The 21,432-nt window shown below is 41.8% G+C and overlaps 1 protein-coding gene across 3 annotated transcripts in view; it reads left to right on the top strand.

The window, feature by feature from the left end:
- LOC132151804 (neuronal growth regulator 1-like) overlaps positions 1-21,432 on the top strand; it is a 135,612-nt gene that overhangs the window by 35,210 nt on the left and 78,970 nt on the right. For all 3 annotated transcript variants that reach the window (XM_059560179.1, XM_059560178.1, XM_059560180.1), the window contains exons 3-4: positions 8,070-8,195; positions 17,878-18,009. In XM_059560179.1, coding sequence (XP_059416162.1) covers positions 8,070-8,195; positions 17,878-18,009 — 258 coding nt within the window. The remainder of the gene's footprint in view (positions 1-8,069; positions 8,196-17,877; positions 18,010-21,432) is intronic.

Genomic DNA, 21,432 nt, shown 5'->3' with positions numbered 1-21,432 from the left:
GTCTTATGGCCACATTAGAATCGTGATTACAATATTGACCAAAATAATCGTGATTATGATCTTTGCCATAATCGAGCAGCCCTAAGGGCCGGGGCATGACATTTCATGACACACTGGCCCAGCTAACCAATCACAGCACATTTCGTATTTTAGAAGGTGGGCCTTTATTTGATACAGGAACTATTTGAGCCGTTCATGACAGACTGGGGAGAGAGCAGTCATAATAGTTTAAAATATGTGAAAAACAATGTGTATTTCGAACAACCTAGTATGAGAGCCTGTTCTAGTGCACCCCCCAAAACAAAATCAAGACTTTGTAAAAGTATTTTGCACAATAGGACCCCTTTAAAGGTTAATGAAGGTCTCAGCTGTGCAATAGAGTGCATCTTTTATAGTACTGCTTATTCCACTGGTAATTTACCATGTAGAGGCCTCATATATAATCAAAATTCACCTCATTTTTTTCTATAAAAACATATACAATACTGTAACCTACAAGTCCATTTATTGTACAGCAGCCTTAACTTTTTTTTTCATTCCTTTTCAGCCGGAAGACAACAAATAGATAAAAGTGCATCTGATTTCTTTGCCTGTCTCTCCTCGGCTCTTTGCCTGTGCTAGTCTGCATTATGACAGGAGCCCACTTTTCCCTCAGCTCTGTAATTGGAATGTGGGCTGGCAGTAGGTGTGAAGCAATGGGGTCTTGGAATTGGGTGGCAGCAGTCATCCCTGGAGAACCTGTCAGAATTTATAGAGAGGCAAGCCATGTTCTCCACTTTATTCAGAGGAAACTCTGCATTTTAAAACCTGTAAGCGTTTCAATAATTCAAGGTGGCGTCATTAGAGGCTTATTATTTTTTCACTCTGGGGCTGAGAGACTGATAATGCCTCCGTCCTCAGCTGTGGCAGCTCCATCTCAGTGCCTCCCGCCGAAGAGAGGAGGGAGAATTAGAGTGGAATGGGCAAACATGACAATCGTGCAGCAGTTAATGAATTAAACTGAAAACAAAGCATCAGGTTGTCTTGAATAGGGCCTTGGGGTAGGGCTTTGCCGTTGTCTTGTTTTTCTCTTGTCATCATTACCCTACCGATTGAACAGGCTGAGTGGAAATAAACAGGTTAAAAATAAGTATGGCCAAAAGCATACAGAGGTTGATGCTCAGAAAGGATTCACAGAAGTAAATTGCGGTCAGACCCTGAGGTTGAGATTAAACAACACATACTTTCATAATGAACTTAGTGATAGTTAAAAGAGCATGCCGGGATACTGTAGGTTGTTGACCTTTGCATCTGTTTATGCTGCCATGTTCAGTGGAGTGTCTAGGCATACCGGTCCTCTCGGCTTTTCAGCTACTTGAAAATACAAAGAGGGTTTCATTTCATCTGATAATATACTCTGTATTCGCAGGTGGTACACACAAGACCAGTAATGAAAGTCAAAACGGTCTCGGGCGGTAATGAGAGATATTCTCTCAGTGCACCAAATCCTCTGGACTTTTTTCCTGCCAACTTATAAGCCCAAAAAGCTCAATTGTTTCAATACAATTTTGCCATTATTGCATTGTAGAAGTAAAGAATTGTTTGAAAAAAGACTTCAAATCTCAAGGTGAGCATTTACAGAGAAAGTTCTAGAATATATGGCAATAAGATGAAACGTCTCAAGGTTATGTATGTAACCCTAGTTCCTTGAAGGAACGAGACGCTGCGTCGAAACGCTTTTGGGGAACGTCCCTGACGAGACCGACTCTGAATATCGTGTGCAATCAGTCCATCGGAAAGGCGTGACGTCACGGGCGGGGTGACGTAGCGACCAGGAAGCTATAAAAGCACGTGCCGTGCAGCTGGCTTCAGCTTCGAGTAGGGAAGCAAGCGCCGGCAGGGGTGCCGGGAGTATGGCTCTGCGACGCAGCGTCTCGTTCCTTCAAGGAACTAGGGTTACATACGTAACCTTGAGACGTTCCTTTTCAGGAACTCGAGCTGCGTCGAAACGCTTTTGGGGAACGATGTGCCCACGCTGCCAGACTTCCAAATCCCTGCCTAGTGTGTAGTCAAAAGAGCACAGCTAAGACGAGAGAACAGAAGAGCCCGGCGTGGCTCGCATGTCAAGATCGTAAAATCGGACAAATGTGGAGGGCGTGGACCACCCCGCAGCGTTGCAGATGTCCAAGAGGGACACACCTGCTGAGAAGGCCTTGGAGGCCGCCATACTCCGAGTAGAGTGAGCCTTGGCCCCCAAAGGAGGGGGAAGACCAGAGGACTCATAGGAGACGTTGATAGCCTCGACTATCCAACGACTAAGGGTCTGCTTGGTGGCAGGAGAACCCTTGTTAGAAGGACCGTAGCAAACAAGCAATTGGTCTGATTTTCTCCACAGGGCAGCTCTCACTGCTCGCACTGGACACATACAGTTTAGCTTCTCTTGGTCTGGCTCCCGAAAGGGAGGAGGACAGAAGGCCTGCAGTACGATAGGTTGTGGTGTAACAGAGGGAACCTTCGGAACGTAACCCGCTCGAGGGTATAAGAATGCTTTGGCCATACCAGGGGCAAAGTCTAAGTAGGTAGGGGCCACCGAAAGGGCCTGAAGATCTCCAACTCTCTTTAGTGAGGTGATTGCCAGTAACAGGGCAGTTTTAAGTGTCAGATGTCTATCTGAGATATCTTGTATTGGCTCGAATGGAGCTTTACAAAGAGCCTCTAGAACCACAACCAAATCCCAGGGAGGAACACGGGATCGTACTGGAGGTCTCAGCCTCAGCGCACCGCGGAGGAAACGTGTAACTAGGGGGTGTCTACCCACTGACTGACCATTGAAAGGGACGTGGAAAGCAGCTATGGCCGCCACGTAAACCTTTAAGGTGGAGTGGGATAACCCCGCAGAGAGCCTGGCTTGTAAAAACTCCAGAACTGTACCAACTGGGCAGTCTGCTGGGTCAAGCTGGCGGTCTCTGCACCATGAAGTGAAGAGCTTCCACTTCAGGGCGTAAAGTTTCCTCGTAGAGGGAGCTCTGGATTGGAGTAGGGTCTCAACAACCTCGGTTGAGAGCCCAGCTGCTAACAGCTGTGCCCCCTCAGGGGCCACACCCACAGCTTCCACAACTCCGGGCGAGGGTGAATTATCGTGCCCTGCGCCTGTGAGAGTAGGTCTGTCCTGATCGGTATCTCCCACGGAGAGCCGTCGAGGAGCGAGACTAGATCTGAGAACCATACTCGGCCCGGCCAGAACGGGGCTACCAGTAGTAGATGGGCCCCGTCCCGGCGTACTCTCGCCAGAACTCCCGGGAGCAGAGCGATAGGGGGAAAAGCGTACAGACGAAGCCTCGGCCAGGTCTGTACCATAGCGTCCAGTCCCAGAGGAGCTGGATGAACTAGAGAGAACCAGAGGGGACATTGCGATGTCTCCTGAGTCGCAAAGAGGTCCACCTGGGCTGTGCCAAATACTCTCCATATCTGCTTCACCACCTCGGGGTGAAGCATCCATTCCCCGGGCCTCGGCCCCTGTCTCGACAGTATGTCTGCTCCCACATTCAATCTCCCAGGAATATACACTGCTCTGATCGAGAGGAGTTTGCCCTGGGACCACAGAAGGATCTGGTGTGCCAGCTTGTACAAGGGGCGCGAACACAGACCCCCCTGGTGATTGATATAAGAGACCACTGATGTGTTGTCGGTGCGCACCAACACATGGTGACCTCTCAGGTCTGGGAGGAAATATTTCAATGCTCGATAGACCGCTAGTATCTCTAGGCAATTGATGTGCCATGTTAGATGGCGACCACTCCACAGACCGCGGGCAGGGTGGCCACTCATGACCGCACCCCGACCGGTGAGGGACGCATCTGTCGCTAGCGTTACACGGCGACAAGGAACTCCCAGCACCGGGCCCTGATTCAAGAACCAAGGTTTCCTCCACATGTCTAAGGCACGAAGGCACCGCCGCGTGACCTTGATAACTCGAAGTGGATTTCCCCTCGGGGAAAAGCCCTTGGACTTGAGCCACCACTGTAGGGGTCTCATGTGCAGCAGGCCAAAAGGTATCACGTTGGACGCAGCTGCCATCAGCCCTAACAATCTCTGAAATTGTTTGACAGTGAGTGACTGGCCTTCTTTGACTCTCTCGACTGATGTGAGGATCGACTCGATCCGAGCAGGAGACAAGCGTGCCTGCATCGTGGTCGAATTCCACACTATGCCTAGATAGGTGGTTCTCTGAACTGGAGAAAGTACACTCTTCTTGGCGTTTAGTCTCAAACCCAGCTCCCCCATGTGTGCGAGGACGACATCTCGATGTCGAACCGCCATCTGCTCTGATTGAGGTAGAATCAACCAATCGTCGATATAGTTCAGAATGCGGATGCCCTGCATACGGAGGGATACCAGAGCCGCATCTGCACATTTCGTGAACGTGCGGGGTGAGAGTGCGAGGCCAAAGGGAAGTACTCAGTATTGGTAGGCTTTGCCCCCAAAAGCGAACCTCAGAAACTTCCTGTGTTGTGGAAGGATGGATATGGAAGTATGCGTCTTGAGATCTATTGTGACAAACCAGTCCTCGGATCTGATTTGAGCTACAATCTGTTTGACAGTGAGCATTTTGAACTTCAGTGACATTACTGAGAGGTTTAGATGACATAAGTCTAAGATCGAACGCAACTCCCCATCCTTCTTTGGAACTATGAAATACCGGCTATAAAACCCGGACTCCCTGACTAGAGGAGGGACCACCTCGATGGCCTCCTTCCTAAAAAGGGTATTCACTTTTTTGTTCCATAACCAGAGCCTGCAGGAGGCCGACTATTGTCTTTCCACTGTGCGCAGGACCCATTGAGATACATTGGCAGTAGTTTCCACGCTGCTAGCTAATGTACTAAGGGAATCAGTCTCTCGAGATCTCTCTGATCTCTGGAGTAAGAGGCCCCCGAAGGGGAGGCGAGCATCCCAGCTCCGCTACGCTCACGGGCGGAAATAACTGAGTAGTGCTCGCTGGAGGCCGCTGCACCCTGAAACTCCGGCAGGGTTGGCAGACCCACCTCCCGAGGGCACTGAGGTGAGACGGGCACCGTGTAATGAGGTGGACACCGCTCTACCCCAGTAGGGGCTGCCCTCTGTAGTCGTGACTGTTTGTACGCGGAGGGGGCTGCTCCCGCCCAGCAGTCCCTCCAGTACATCTAACTTCATGAGTCAAATAACTGTCATTATATTCCTCAGAATTTAATGAAATCAAGCAATCAGACAAGTAAATACGGTCTGGATTGTGATACAATACACATTGAAGTGATATATTGAACTTCTCGAAGTTAGATAACAGTCATTAGATTCCTCAGAATCTAATGCAATCCAAATTCCTCAGAATTTAGTGAAATCAAACAATCAGACAAGTAAACACGGTCTAGATTGTGATAAAGTACACATATAGTGATATATTGACTTCTCAGAGTCATATTCCTCAGAATTTAAAAATAATCAAACAATCAGACAAGTAAACACGGTCTAGATTGTGATAAAGTACACATTGAAGTGCTAGAACCAACTCCTGCTTATTAAATGGAGTTAAAGTAACCAGACACGCGGTCGGGTATGGAAAAATTCACATCAAAACTGAAAATGATGTAATACACGCGTTGCCTCGACAGCGCGCGAATAGCTTAGTCACACAAACAATATTAATCCCCTCGGAGATTAAATAGCTGCTCACTAACGCTGCCCGTATAATGACACTGTTTGTTTTATACTGTGCTTATGCAACTTTGTTTGTGCAACTACAAGCTCGCCGACGCCCTCCGTGTCAATCTCCTCGGAGAAAGAAAGGCAGAGCGTCAAGCCCGACGCTCGGGGGGAAGAGCCGAAGCTCGGGCTTCCAAACCCCGGAATCAGGCAGATCTGGTGGGAACGTAGGAGATAAGGACGTGCCCGTCTCCATACCTTCCAGCAGATCGATCTGCGAAACCCAACGAATGTCGGCGCGGCTTCGCCTCGGCGAAAGCGGAACCGGCATCGCGAGGAACGCTTGCGAAGGCTCACTTCTCGAAGAGAGCCCTGCGGGATCGAAGCGTCCGCATTGGCATTCGTTCACAATGCGGGCAGTCGGCCCCCTCGAGAGCCAACAGGACAGACTTTGACATGCGCACACACAGAGCGCTTGCTGACAGATTCGAAGCTGAAGCCAGCTGCACGGCACGTGCTTTTATAGCTTCCTCGTCACTACGTCACCCCGCCCGTGACGTCACGCCTTTCCGATGGACTGATTGCACACGATATTCAGAGTCGGTCTCGTCAGGGACGTTCCCCAAAAGCGTTTCGACGCAGCTCGAGTTCCTGAAAAGGAACTGATGTTTCCTCACACAGGTTCAGTTTAAAGGCCCTACATCTCATTTAAAAGGCTGCTACCTGACTCCTCAGGTGTTGACTTATAGGGTCTTGATCCTGTTGAAGGCAGATATGATCAGTAGACGAATGCAACATTTTCCATTTGTGCTATCGGTGATTGTGGACATTTGTCAACAGTGGGAGGAATGTTGAAGTAAACCTGCAGTGGAGAGCGTGACAGTCAGAGCAGTGCTTTCAAACAATGAAAGGGTTCATTATAATTTCAACTCAACCATTTAGTGCCAGCAGATTACAAAAAGCAAGATAAGAAAGACCTAAACTGGAGATCAAATAGTGTAGGAGTAAATAATATTGCTGTTTCTTTACAAATGCCGGAATGTTTGGTGTCCTTTTGCTTGGAAATAAGAAATAGTGTCATTTCTTTGAAAACTTGAAAGCTCTCTTCTGTATGCTTCAAAGGATTTTATTTTGTTTTTGTCGGTGTCTTGTTTTCCCCAGACAAGTATTTCTAATTCTATAATAGCAATTATTCATGATTATATATATTGTTTCTGGTTATGCATGGATGCAGTGGGGATTCTGCCTGTTAGGAGAACTATTAATTGACATTTCAGTAAAATATATGTTAATTACAATTCCGTTTACTGTTTGAGAATAACATATAAATAGCTCTTGAGAAAGTTTGGTCATTATATATCGGTCTTCAGGAAATGCATGGTGTTTAGAATATTATATTGGAAGGAGGGAGTCAAAGAATCAGAACCTGGCTAGTTATATGCAATGCACTTCAAACAATTTGGCACAGAATCACAGGCAAACCTCAAAGGGAATAGCTGATTTTGCAGACTCTTGACATTTATTGCCTTTTCTTTTTATAGGAAAGCATAGGAGGTCAGACATTTATTCATAAACCCCTTGACAACTGACAGTGGTGGTTTTGAGAAAGAGTAGAGGGCCTGTGTGATGAAAGGTAGGATAAAGACAGATTTGCATCTAGGTTTTTTTCTTTTAGTTTGTAGTGAATGTGAGATGCAATATGACCCATAATATCATGCAAAAGTATCTAGTTGCCTTCTATATGTCTACCAGAAAAATGCTATAGTTTCATCACCAAAATGTTAACTAAAGTTCCATGAAGCATTCCAAATCAGATGTTTGATTACAACAAGAGGTCCAAGCAGGAAATTCTGGGAATCATATCATATTATGGAAAATAAATACAAAACCATGGTAGAGAGTAGAAACGCTTTATAGTTTTTGGTTGTGCTTCATGAAACATTTTACATCATCACGCTCCTTGCCTTATGATTTAGGCATACCCATATTATCATTTATTAAATCAGATTACACTTAGAGTTTATAATTACAGTTGTGAACTAGGCTAATCCTAGGATTTTCATCCTGTCAGAATGAAACCATAAGAATAAGATTTTCTGGACTCCCCAGTGTCAATAATTATCTAAAACATTTTGATATTTCCATTTAAATGGCGATCACAGGTACATCAGGTGTGGTCTTATGTAAATGACTGTAATTCCTTAATAAAATGACAGATTTCCATGCAATTTGGCACACATTCTCAGAGTATCATTCTAAAAACAAATGAAATATTTTTGTGGGGTTCGGTCCTGCTGTAACAATGAAAATGATTTTTGTGTTGGGTACATCTGAAACTGTATGGGTGTTGTTGTTGTTGTTCACATACACGACTTTCTAGATCCAATCTAACTGTTTGTTTTGTTTCACAGTTCCTCCCAAAATCTATGACATTTCATCGGACATTACGGTAAATGAAGGCAGCAATGTTTCACTCATCTGCTCAGCCAGTGGGAAACCAGAGCCCAAAATCTCTTGGAAACACATCTCCCCATCAGGTGAGTTTAAATCAGTTAAAATACATTCCAATGCAATTGCAAGTGAGGGAGAATATGAGATTGACTAAAACACAGTAGGAATGTCTTTCTAAGGTTTTCATGAGTGTTCATGTTGCAGTTTAGAGGCTCAGAAGCAGTGGCGGACTGGGACAGTAAATCAGGCCGGGAATTTGACTCCACCCCAGGCCACCTCTGTTGCTTGCAGTCACCACCACCCAATTCATGTGTCCACCAGACTGCTAAACTCTTTGGCTCTTTCAGTTGTTTGAATTGGGTTATACTTAAAAAATAAATCAAAGTATCAAGGCATAAGCTGTCTCTATCATCTTTCCTTAATCCCCCTCTCTCTCACTCTGCACATTGAGTTTCTATGCAAATAAGCACTTTCAATAATCTATATTAATTATGCAGCCATCAATTGTATGTTCCAATGATCACAGTCCTACTACTGATGACCTTATAAATCATAAAAGCACATATTTTTAAGAGTATAGCCAGCATGTTTAGTTTTGCTAATAGCTTAAACTTTACCTGAAGGTTCCTGCTCTGACTCAAAAGCTGAACTGTCCACCCTCTCTTGTTCAACAGCAGGAGCACTAGCTGCACTAGTGCTACTGTTGCTTCCTTCGTCACCTTCAAACTAAATAAGCATTGTACACTAGGCTACATATAGTAAGCTAGAAATGGAAAATCAATTTCTGGTCAATTTAAATTTTTTTTTATAAAAAATAAAAAATACTGTATCCCCATATGTAAAACAGTGTGCTAGTTTGTCATTAAGATGCTCTTTTAAAACATATATCATTATATACATTTTTAATATATATATATATATATATATATATATATATATTTTTTTTTTTTTTTTTTTTTTTTTATTATATCTATTGTAAGTCGCTTTGAAAGAAAGCGTCCGTCTGCCAAATGATTATGTAAATATTAGGGTGGAACAGTTAAACTTTTTCACAGTTTGTTTCACGGTTTTAGAGTCACGGTTTCGGTACCGTTGTATGTGCTATGTTTATGGAAAAACTATACTTTCAGAAAAAAAAAAATATATATATATATATATATTGTCATATCATTAAGAATATTCTAACTACAAGCAACAGCACAAATAAATACAATAGAGTAAAGATACAAATTAAAATAAACTGACTTTCAGGGTTTTTTTAGGTAGGTCTTGCATTAGTTTTCGGTACAGAAATTAAATTAATCAAATATAAAACAGCATTGCATTTGGACTATAAATTAAAGATTATTCTTTATTAAAGTAAAAAAAAGCTTTTTAATCAAGAGCAGTGAGTGATTTCTTTGTTGTTGCTGTTCGATTAATATAAAGACTGTCACTTTAAGAGAATGCACTGATACAGTGTTCGTATTGAACAAGAGTGAATGATTTGTAGAGGTTTTTTTTTTTTTTTTCATCGCTGTTGTAATGTCTGGGAATCCAGAATGTGCTTCCATCAGCAGAAACATATATTAGCTGAACCCTGTTTGTTTTACGTGTTATTTATAGTAAACCATATTACAGATGCTTTGTCAGATTTAAGTTGAACAGCGGTCCCAGCGCGTGCTGAACAGTGTGTGCTAAACTGAACGGTTTGGTTTTTTTCAGTGAACCATCCCATCCCTAGTAAATATAAATGTAATTCTGACCGACCTGATCCCTTACTGGCAAACATGGCTGGGATTTTGAAGCAACTTGCTGCGTCTGTGGCCAGGGCTTTTCTCATTTTTATATGTTCCCTCTCTGCTCCTCCTTTGCATTTACACTCCATTTTTATTTTTGCGCGATTTTCTAAGATAAAGCCTCTGGATATAGCCAATTAGGCAGTGCTTCGCTGATGTTTGGTCATGTGGTGGTGTCATTTTCAGTCCGCGATCGCCTGATTCGTAGATTCATAAGACCGTCAATTAATTTGCAGTTGCATAACAGCCTATTGCACGTCAGTCTGATCGACTGCACAGCGGCAGCCGGCAGGCCAGAATGACCGTCAGGCCACCGGGAAATGTCCCGGTGCTCCCGATGGCCAGTCCGCCCCTGTCAACCTCAACTTTACTTTTCATAGTTTATATTCAGCTGTTAAACCAAAAATAAAATAAAATAAATAATATATATAAAAAAATATAATTTGGCACATTTTCAAAGCGAATTGAAAATTCTGTGCACAGCAGTTTTTTTGAGTGCTTGTGGATTTTTATTGAAGTCAGCTTCACTTATCTTTGGACTGCCATATTTATTTATTTCTCTAGTGTATTTTGTGATTGAATTGCTTTTTTGAGATTCTGATCAAAAGACTTTGAAGTGTCATGAAACCACTATTTACCAAAGGTAGGATACTTCAAATTATAGAAACACTTCAAACCAGACGATAAGTGCATTAGTAATAAAAAGTCCTTAGACAACCCTCCTGCATATGGTGAACTTTTACTTTTTCAGTCTGCCCCAAAAGTCATTTGTCTGGACTATTCTTCTTCAGGCTAAGTGACAGTATAAACTTTTTAAAAATATTGTTACCTCTGCCACTGTAGGTTTTGATGTACTGAAAATTTGTAAATATTTGCTGTGATATTGTCAACGATTCACATGCTGACATTATATATATATAAATTCTCTCTCTCTGGACAAGCCAATATGTTCAGTCTAAATTCATTATTACAAACCATCACATATAACAGTATTTGGTGCACATATGGCAGCACTATGGTAATCATCAGCGCTGTAATGACAGCAGCTCCTGGTCTGTGATTTCCAGTAGTTATTGAATGACGCTGGAGGAGGTTGAACCTGCAACCTAGGGCCACTAGATTTAATTGCTGAAATACTCTTAAGTGCAGTTGGCCTCGATAATTTCTTGTGTGTGTGTGTCATCAGAACTTTGACTACTGTGCCTCTCATTATGACTTAGAATATAGATTTTTCATCAATATAAATTGGGTTTTTACTCTTAAAGACCTTTTAAAGACATGCATTTAAGACCTCTCAAAGACCTCTGACTTGTAATGATGAACAGATTTCAATCTGACTCAAAGGTTTGGTCCCCAAGAAGCATTTGTTGTAAATGGTACTTGACTGAGCAGCTGGATCTCATTAGTATGCTCATAGAGATAGCTCAAAAAAAAAAAAATGTAAATAAAAAACGAATTTACTTACCCTCATGTCGCTTAAAACCCATAAGACTTTGGTTAATCTTTGAAACACATTAAGATATTTTTATTATATATATATATAATATAATTCTAATGATATTCTAAATCACAAATGGTAAACATGGAATTTTTAATATGGAATAAAAAAGTTAATCATATAAAGCAATCATATCTATATACAAGACTTCACTGAAAGAAGTAAATCTGTTAAATAACAAAAAATGTACTGGCAGCTCATTACCAGGACATTAATTTTACGGACGCAATGAAGTACAAAAATCTAAATACAGGTAAAAAAAATAATAATAATTAATACAAATTAAATTAATACAGTACATTGTGCCCAGATTTTTTAGAGTCTTGGATTAACAATCAATTCTTATGTATTCATTTTACAATGCCTTTATAACGTTTGGATTTTTTAAGATTTGATTACATGAACTTTCAATGAATAGACAGAAGCCTTTCGGATTTAATTAAAAATAACAGAATTTATGTTTGGAAGACTAACCAAAGTCTTGCGGGTTTGGAAGGATATGAGGGTGAGTAAATGATGACAGATTTTTCTGATTTTAGTGCAAAGCATACAATATGGATGTACTGACATCATCTAAAACTTTAGAAACATAATTTCACAGCATGAATCCTTCATAATATACAGTACAGACCAAAGGTTTGGACACACCTTCTCATTCAAAGAGTTTTCTTTATTTTCATGACTATGAAAATTGTAGAGTCACACTGAAGGCATCAAGGGCTATTTGACCAAGAAGGAGAGTGATGGGGTGCTGCGCCAGATGACCTGGCCTCCACAGTCACCGGACCTGAACCCAATCGAGATGGTTTAGGGGTGAGCTGGACCGCAGACAGAAGGCAAAAGGGCCAACAAGTGCTAAGCATCTCTCGGGGAACTCCTTCAAGACTGTTGGAAGACCATTTCAGGTGACTACCTCTTGAAGCTCATCAAGAGAATGCCAAGAGTGTGCAAAGCAGTAATCAAAGCAAAAGGTGGCTACTTTGGAGAACCTAGAATATGACATATTTTCAGTTGTTTCATACTTTTTTGTTATGTATATAATTCCATATATAATTCCACATGTGTTAATTCATAGTTTTGATGCCTTCAGTGTGAATCTACAATTTTCATAGTCATGAAAATAAAGAAAACTCTTTGAATGAGAAGGTGTGTCCAAACTTTTGGTCTGTACTGTAAATATATATTTGTATAATCACATTTTACTATGATACAGTACAGAATGAAACTGATAAAATGTCAGATTGCATAAATGCAAGTAAATGTGATGCAGTTGAACATATTTAATGCCATCGATTAAATACAATAAAATCAACCTATTAATTCCATTAATTCAATAATTAATGATATGTTACTAAGCTGTTCATAAGCAAAATGCTTGTTTTAGTTGCCGTCAATAATATACGCTTCAATTTCTAAAACATATATGTGCTAGAACCACAAATTACATATGATCATGTTGGATTGACTCGCAAGTATACAGCACACTCTCTCACCGCTGTAGGTTTTAAATGAGAGCTAAAGAACTTTAAATGTGGAGTTCTTTGTCGAAGCTTTAAATCACACTTTTTTAACACTTTCGGTACTCAGGACATTTAAAATTGCTTTACAGACATGATTGCAAATGCTGTAGATTAGATGAAGATGAAAAAAGTTTAAAGTAAAACTCTATATGGAGATATATTGAGGTTACAGGGCGGCCTCATGCTTTCTTTACAGCCTGGCCCAGCAAGCTTGATCCCAAACATGCTTTCATAAGCTTTTTCCATTGTGATTTAAGACCTCGGGATATAAGGAACTCTGACCTTTCAAATAGTTGACTATAACACTTCAGATTAGATTTTTTTCCTCATATGATAAGGCTACAGAGAAGCGTTCAATTGTCCTTTGTCAATCTTTTGTTCATGCCTCTGCCTCCCGATATTGTCTTTACTCTGGTTTTTGTTTCCTGAACAATAGCTCTGTACTCGGCACTGACAGTCTGTCTAAACATCGCCAAATTGTTTCAATACAATGACCAGCTCTTAAAAAGTGCTTGGATAGATATTCAGCAATTGTTTTGGGGCACTTTGGGACAATGCGGAGGCTATCAGGGTTAAGGTGAGATACCGGGAATAGAAAAGTGGAGGCGGTTCAGGTGCATGTGCGTTTTGTGTGCACGATCGAGCGAGCGAGCAAGTATGTGTGGCGGTTGAATGATGGTTGATGGTTCATTGCTGACAACTCAATGAATGTCTGGGGGAAGCCTCTTATAATGCAACATTTGGGCTGCCGCAATATTCTCTCATGGGTTAACAGAAGAGATATACAGAGAACTGCCACCATAGCCCATAATGCATTCTTCACCAGAGCTCATCATATCAGCAGCAGGCAGACTTCAAGGAAATGTACTTTGTGCCCTCCACACAATGTTTGAAAGTGCTTACTGTGACTGCACTTAGCACAGAACAGTGTGGAATCCTAGATTAACCTGGCTGTGATTTGGCTAATTTGGTTGGAGTGACATTTCCCAGTGGCTACGACAAGTCTGTCTTGAGCTTTTCAAATAACTCTTAACATGCACAATACGGGAGGCAGTCGAGATTGTGGATTATAAGGGGCAAATTTACACAGAATACATTTCAGGCACTTAATCTGTGTGCCTCTAAAATGCTCCAGTTTGTGTTTTTTGGGGGTTTTTTTTATAGCAAACTATTTGGTTTACATAACAAAGGTTGATTTCACAAAGGAATCCATTCTTTATTAAATGTCACTAAACCATGTTAATTTCCTCTTTTGGTGTAATCAGTAAGATAAATGATGATTTATTGTGAAGTCTCTGTTAGGAAAACGAAAATAAATCACTGAAGTTGGGGCATTATGGAATGAGTTAATCACTGATAAAGATCCCTCTGGTGTTTAGCTCGAGGAAGAAATATGGTATGTCGTAGACAATGTTTGTTAATTTTGTAAGTTCGCCTTTTACCTTGGAACAGTTGTTTTATTAATGTGATGACTGGCATTGCTGTGATTTAAAATACACAGTTTGCCTTGAAAAAGTATACACAGATAAATGTGTGTGGTTTTCATTTCATTAGGTGCAAAAGCTCAAACCAAGTGATATCTGTAAATAAATGGCTTTTCTCAAAAACTACACTTTTCTTGGCTATTTTTGTAATATTGGGACTAGCTGGACTCGAGGTTGAAGTCAGTTTTCTTCACGTTCACACTTCACAAAGGTGTTCTAGCACCTTGTTAAAATTATGTTATTTCAATAAGATATTGAGACATATATGTTATTTTTATTTAAATATAATTGTTTGGCATTTTGCAGTCGAATGCATTTGCGTTCATACATTTTGGTGACACTGTATATCAGAAGAGTTTTATTTTAGTATTTTGTTTTTATGTATTATTTTTAACATTAGTTTTAGTCATTTTATTATTTGGTTTTGTCATTTTTATTATAATTATTTTTATATTTATGTTTAGTTTATTTTTATTTTAGTTTAGAACTTCACCTTCAACTTTTGTCATTTGCCAAGGGAACATTTATGATTTTCATCTAATATTTTTATTTTATACATTTTACATACCAAATACTTTCTAAGAAAAGCATGCAATATACCACTTGGCTTAAATCTTATATTTGGTCTTTTGTCAAAGCCTATTAGCTGTTAATCATACACCATGTAGTTTTAATAGTGGAAAAAAAGGTTATGGGTGAAAGATCTCATACTATTCACTTCCTTTGCTCTGATGTCCTTTTCATCTTGTATAGGCAAATATGGGTTGTTTTGCATGAATATGTTTGATACAATTTATCCTATTTTACAGTCTTTGCCTCTGTTCATTTGTAAAGCATTGGGAGCCAAATAGCACCTTGTCAGCTCAGATACACATCTTAGTCAGTTCCTTAATAATGCCAAAGAAAACTGTTTTGCTCAGTTGTTCATTTTGTTACCTGCTATACAGACAGCGTCTGTGCCACAGTGGGGTCAGAGGGGGCCCGACCCGGCCAACTCGGTCACTGTTCCCCCTCACCTCTGCACCATGCCGTCTCTGTAGTGGGTGGCACTACAGGCACACTACAGTATACTGCATTTATTGGAAACAGTGCAGACGTTCGGTGTGAACACCGGTCCACTGTGGAATATTTTTGCTCATTATGATATATTTCCATCGATACTGGAATGCGCGTGAACTACAAAGCCTATTTTACGTAATAATTAGGCTAATAGTTTAGCTTCAAATGCTACATCGCAAATATGGACACATTTGGACTTGTGGCTAATTAGAGAGGTTATCCCAACTTTTCCTTTACGTTTCATTTAATTTTTTCTTGCTTATTGCTAAACCTGTATTATTATAGCTACTGCAACTATATTTATCCATTAGAATTATATATATATATTTTAAATCTTGTTCTGTTCTGATACAGTTCAATTTAAAGGATTTACTGTAAAGAGAGACAGAACTAAAACATCTTACAGTATTCATAATGTTGGTACATTAAAACATTATTAGGCCTGCCATTATTATTTCTGAAAATGCAACTTGTAAGAGACTTTGTTTTTTGAGCCTACTCCAAAAAAAAAATTATATATATATATATATATATATATATATATATATATATATATATATATATATATATATATATATATATATTATTTTTGGTGTATTTTTAAAAGCATGAAGAAAACGAAAATATGCGATTAATTGGTTAAAATGTGCTACTGTGGGTTAACAAATTTACATTAGTAAGCTATTCTTATGCATGGCTTTCCAGATAGCAACAGAGTCTGAGCCATATCTGGTTTAAATTCACTTCTGACTTAAACTTTGTTTTTTAAGTCTTGATTGCAAATGTTTTTTTTTTTTTTGGGATGTACGATGAATAATTAAAAAAAAATTAGGCTTGTGTATTTATGACATCAATTACTAGGCCTACATTTTTTTTATTTATTTATTTTTTCAGAAATGGAAGTAACTTAAAATATTATATTGTGTGTTTGTAATTGCAATATTTTAGCTATAGGCCTATACAGCAAACCTACAGAGCTACCAGTAGGTTATTTTACAGAGCTAAACATGAATCTTCGACTGCATGCAATCATTGACAAACACCCAATTTATCAAACTAGAGTTAAGTATAAGTTAGAGTTAGTATAAGTTATATGATATAAGTGTAAATTGTACATATATCAGATTGTTTTACTAACAAAGCAGCACCCCCCCCCCAAAAAAAAACTCTACATGGCCACCCCTCAAATTGTGCCAGCCCCCTCTGTCGCCTATACCCTGTATACAGATGTAATTATTTTTATGCAACACACTCATATTTATGCAAATTACAAAATAATTTAATCATTTTTAAGCTCTTGTGTTTCTATCAGTGTTGTAGCAGCTAGTCAGAATGATATTTGTGCAAGGAACAGATCAGCATTTAAGATTATGAAAGAGGAGGCGATATCTGATTTGTGAAAGAATCGATCTTTAAAGTCAGATCCTCTCAATGAATCAGATGATCTAGTTACCAAAACAAACTGAATGATACTTTGTTGACTCAGATTGATCAGGTTCTCAAGCTCGACTGGCTCAGTAATCTGGTATCCGCTGTTAACAGCTCACTGGACAGAGATATCAGCAAAAAACAACATAAACATCCATCTGTTTGAAATACAAATCTATCAGAAGATTTGCTATACTATAGTGAGTAAACCACAAAATTTTTATTTTTTAACTTCCAATCCCTATTTATTCTTTGTAACTGCATGGTAAAATGCGACCAGAAAATTATACAGGTTTGGAATGACATGAGGATGAGTACATGATGACAGAGTTTTCATTTTTGGGTGAACTGTCCCTTAAGCTTTCTTAATGTCTGAACTTGAAGCTCTGTGATGCTTTACAAAAGACTTGGTAAAAACACACCCCTTCTAAAGCTTTCCCATCCTCCTTTTTTTTTTTAAAAAAAAAAAAGCTCTGTGTGCTTTTTTTTTATTATTATTCTGTGGGGTTTTGCTGAGTCAGAGACTTCTCATCCGTATGCCAGGATTTACCTCTCTGTACCATGAGAAAGATTCACCTCTCTGTAAAGTGGGATATAAATAGGTTTCACTGAGGAAAATTACAATAAGGTTGGATCCTGGTCTAGATAACCTGGGGAGGTTTTCAGTCCAATAGAAGCATGGCATCCCCACGCTGTGCTATATTGCCTCTCATTACTCAACAAACAAGTCATATTTGTCATATTGGCACAGTTCTGATTTCCTCACAGTATTTGACGCCAACAATATTCATCCCTGTGTGAATCAGACTCACAGGGGAGTCTGCAAAAGCAATTATGTGCCTTAATAAAGCTTTTTTTAAGTTTTCTGGGTGCACCTGGGCTTCTTTTCCTGGCTGTTGAGACTCAATGGTGCTTGTACCTTTAAGCATTTAGCCATTAATACATGCCTGCAAAAGAACATTTCTGAAGGATTGTGCTTGTTTATTTTCTTATGTTCACAGCCAGGAAGTACGAAAGTGGGGAGTATTTAAATATCACAGGCATCACTCGGGATCAAGCAGGGGACTATGAGTGCGGCGCTGAAAACGACATTGCTTCACCCGATACCAAGACCGTGAGAGTCACAGTCAACTGTGAGTAACTTCTGTACTACTTCTTTTGTTTCTGCTTGTTTACTGTCAGAAGGTGTAGAATCACATGCACAATGACATTGTGCAGTCTTTTTTCCCTCTTACTGGAGATACCTGCTCTGTTCTATAACCTAGTGAGGCTGTCAGCTGCCTACTGCATTAACTGAAATGGGACATTGGAAGTGACCGATTTGAAAAGCTCTACATAGGCAGCAACTCCATGCATCATATAAATAGCAGTCTTCTTGGAAAGCACAGAGGAAACTTGCCTCGCAGATGATTTAAATAGAGTTTGGCGTTAACATGTTGCTTAGCTAATAAAATGTGTTAAAATCAGTTTTAAACTACATTGAACCATTATTCATACTGAATTAAATATAAAGACTTTTTTACGTAATTCACAAAGAATACATGCAGTGCTGCTTGAATTTTGCCTCTGTAGGCTGGTCACTAGATTTTGAAACAAAACGTCCCTAGGTTACGAATGTAACCCTAGTTCCTCGAAGGAACGAGACGCTGCGTCGAGCACTTTTGGGGAACGCCTTTGGCAAGAACAACTCTAAATATTGTGTGCAATCAGTCCAACGGAAGAGCGTGACGTCACAGGCGGGGTGACGTAGCGACCAAGAAGCTATAAAAGCACGTGCCACGCAGCTGGCTTCAGCTTCAAATAGGGAAGCAAGCGCTGGCAGGGGTGCCGGGAGTATGGCTCTGTGACGCAGCGCCTCGTTCCTTCGAGGAACTAGGGTTACATTTGTAACCTAGGGACGTTCCTCTTCAGGAACTCGAGCTGCGTCGAGCGCTTTTGGGGAACGATGTGCCAACGCTGCCAGACTACCAAACCCCTGCCTAGTGTGTATCCGAAGAGCACAGCTAAGGCAAGAGGACAGAAGAGCCAGGAGCGGCTCGCATATCAAGATTGCTAGAAAGCAATCTTGCTAGAAAGGCCTTAGAGGCAGCCATACCCTGCGTAGAGTGAGCCTTGGCTCCCAAAGGAAGGGGAAGACCAGAGGACTCATAGGAGACGTTGATAGCCTCGACTATCCAACGGCTAAGGGTCTGCTTAGAGGCAGGGGAACCCGTTTTAGGAGGACCGTAGCAAACAAGCAATTGGTCAGATTTTCTCCACAGGGCAGCTCTGTGGACGTATGCGTCCAGTGCTCGCACTGGACACATAAAATTTAGCTTCTCCTGGTCTGGCTCCCGAAAGGGAGGAGGGCAGAAGGCCTGCAGTATGATAGGTTGTGGTGTAACAGAGGAAACTTTAGGAACATAACCCGCTCGAGGGTATAAGAATGCTTTAGCCATACCAGGGGCAAAGTCTAAGTAGTTAGGGGCCACCGAGAGGGCCTGAAGGTCTCCAACTCTCTTTAGAGATGTAATCGCCAGTAACAGGGCAGTCTTAAGGGGCAGATGTCTATCTGAAATATCTTGAATTGGCTCGAATGGAGCTTTGCAGAGAGCCTCTAATAACACAACCAAATCCCACGGGGGAATACGGGACCGTACTGGAGGTCTCAGCCTCAGTGCACCACGGAGGAAACGTGTAACTAGGGGGTGCCTACCCACTGACTGACCAGCAAAAGGGACGTGTAAGCAGCTTTGGCCGCCACGTACACCTTTAGGGTGGAGTGAGTTAACCCTGCAGAGAGCCTAGCTTGTAGAAACTCCAGAACTGTACCAACCAGGCAGTTAACAGGGTCAAGCTGGCGGTCTCTGCACCATGAGGTGAAGAGTTTCCACCTCAGGGCGTACAGTTTCCTCATAGAGGGAGCTCTGGATTGGAGGAGGGTCTCAACAACCTCAGTTGAGAGACCGGAAGCTATGAATTGTGCCCCCTCAGGGGCCACACCCCACAACTTCCACAGCTCCGGGCGAGGGTGGATTATTTTGCCCTGCGCCTGAGAGAGTAGATCTGTCCTGATTGGAATCTCCCATGGAGAGCCGTTGAGGAGAGAGATCAGATCTGCGAACCATACTCGGCCCGGCCAGAACGGGGCTACTAGTAACAGACGGACCCCTTCTCGGCGTACTCTCGCCAGAACTCCCGGGAGCAGAGCGATGGGGGGAAAGGCGTACGGACGGAGCCTCGGCCAAGTCTGTGTCATGGTATCTGGTCCCAGTGGAGCTGGGTGAACTAGAGAGAACCAGAGGGAACATTGCGATGTCTCTCGAGTCGCGAAGAGGTCCACCTGAGCTTTGCCAAATATCTGCCATATCTGCTTCACCACCTCGGGGTGAAGCATCCATTCCCCGGGCCTCGGCCCCTGTCTTGACAGCATATCTGCTCCCACATTCAATCTCCCAGGAATATACACTGCTCTTAACGAGAGGAGTTTGCCCTGGGACCACAGGAGGATCTGGTGTACCAGCTTGTATAAGGGGCGTGAACGCAGACCTCCCTGGTGATTGATATGAGAGACCACCGATGTGTTGTCGGTGCGCACTAACACATGACAGCCTCTCAGGTCTGGGAGGAAATATCTCAATGCTCGATATACTGCTAGCATTTCTAGACAATTGATGTGCCATGTCAGATGGCGACCGCTCCACAGACCGCGGGCAGGGTGGCCACTCATGATCGCACCCCAGCACCGGGCCCTGATTCAAGAACCAAGGTTTCTTCCATATGTTTAAGGCACGAAGGTATCGCCGCGTGACCTTGATAGTTCGGAATGGATTTCCCCTCGCGGAAAACCCGTTGGTATTGAGCCACCACTGTAGGGTCTCATGTGCAGGAGGCCAAAAGGTATCACGTTGGACGCAGCTGCCATGAGCCCTAACAGTCTCTGAAACTGCTTGACAGTGAGTGACTGGCCTTCTCTGACTCTCTTGACTGAGGAAAGGTTTGACTCGATCCGAGCAGGAAACATACGTGCCTGCATCGTGGCCGAATTTCATACTAAGCCTAGATAGGTGGTTCTCTGAACTGGAGAAAGTACACTCTTCTTGGCGTTCAGTCTCAAACCCAGCTCCCCCATATGGACGAGAACGACACCTCGATGTCGAACCGCCATCTGCTTTGACTGAGCTAAAATCAACCAATCGTCGATATAATTCAGAATGCGAATGCCCTGCATACGGAGGGGTACCAGAGACGCATCTACACATTTCGTGAACGTGCGGGGTGAGAGTGCAAGGCCGAAGGGAAGTACTCGATATTGGTAGGCTTTGCCCCCAAAAGCGAACCTCAGAAACTTCCTGTGTTGTGGAAGGATGGATATGTGGAAGTATGCATCTTTGAGATCTATTGTGACAAACCAGTCCTCGGATCTGATTTGAGCTGCAACCTGTTTGACAGTGAGCATTTTGAACTTCAGTGACATTACTGAGAGGTTTAATTGACGTAAGTCTAAGATCGGACGCAACCCTCCATCCTTCTTTGGAACTATGAAATACCGGCTGTAAAACCCGGATTCCCTGTCT

The sequence above is a fragment of the Carassius carassius genome, chromosome 10 (genome assembly GCF_963082965.1).
Source record: "Carassius carassius chromosome 10, fCarCar2.1, whole genome shotgun sequence".
Taxonomy (NCBI): domain Eukaryota; kingdom Metazoa; phylum Chordata; class Actinopteri; order Cypriniformes; family Cyprinidae; genus Carassius; species Carassius carassius.
The sequence above is the reverse complement of the archived record's forward strand: the minus strand, read 5'-3'. Positions and strand labels throughout refer to the sequence as shown.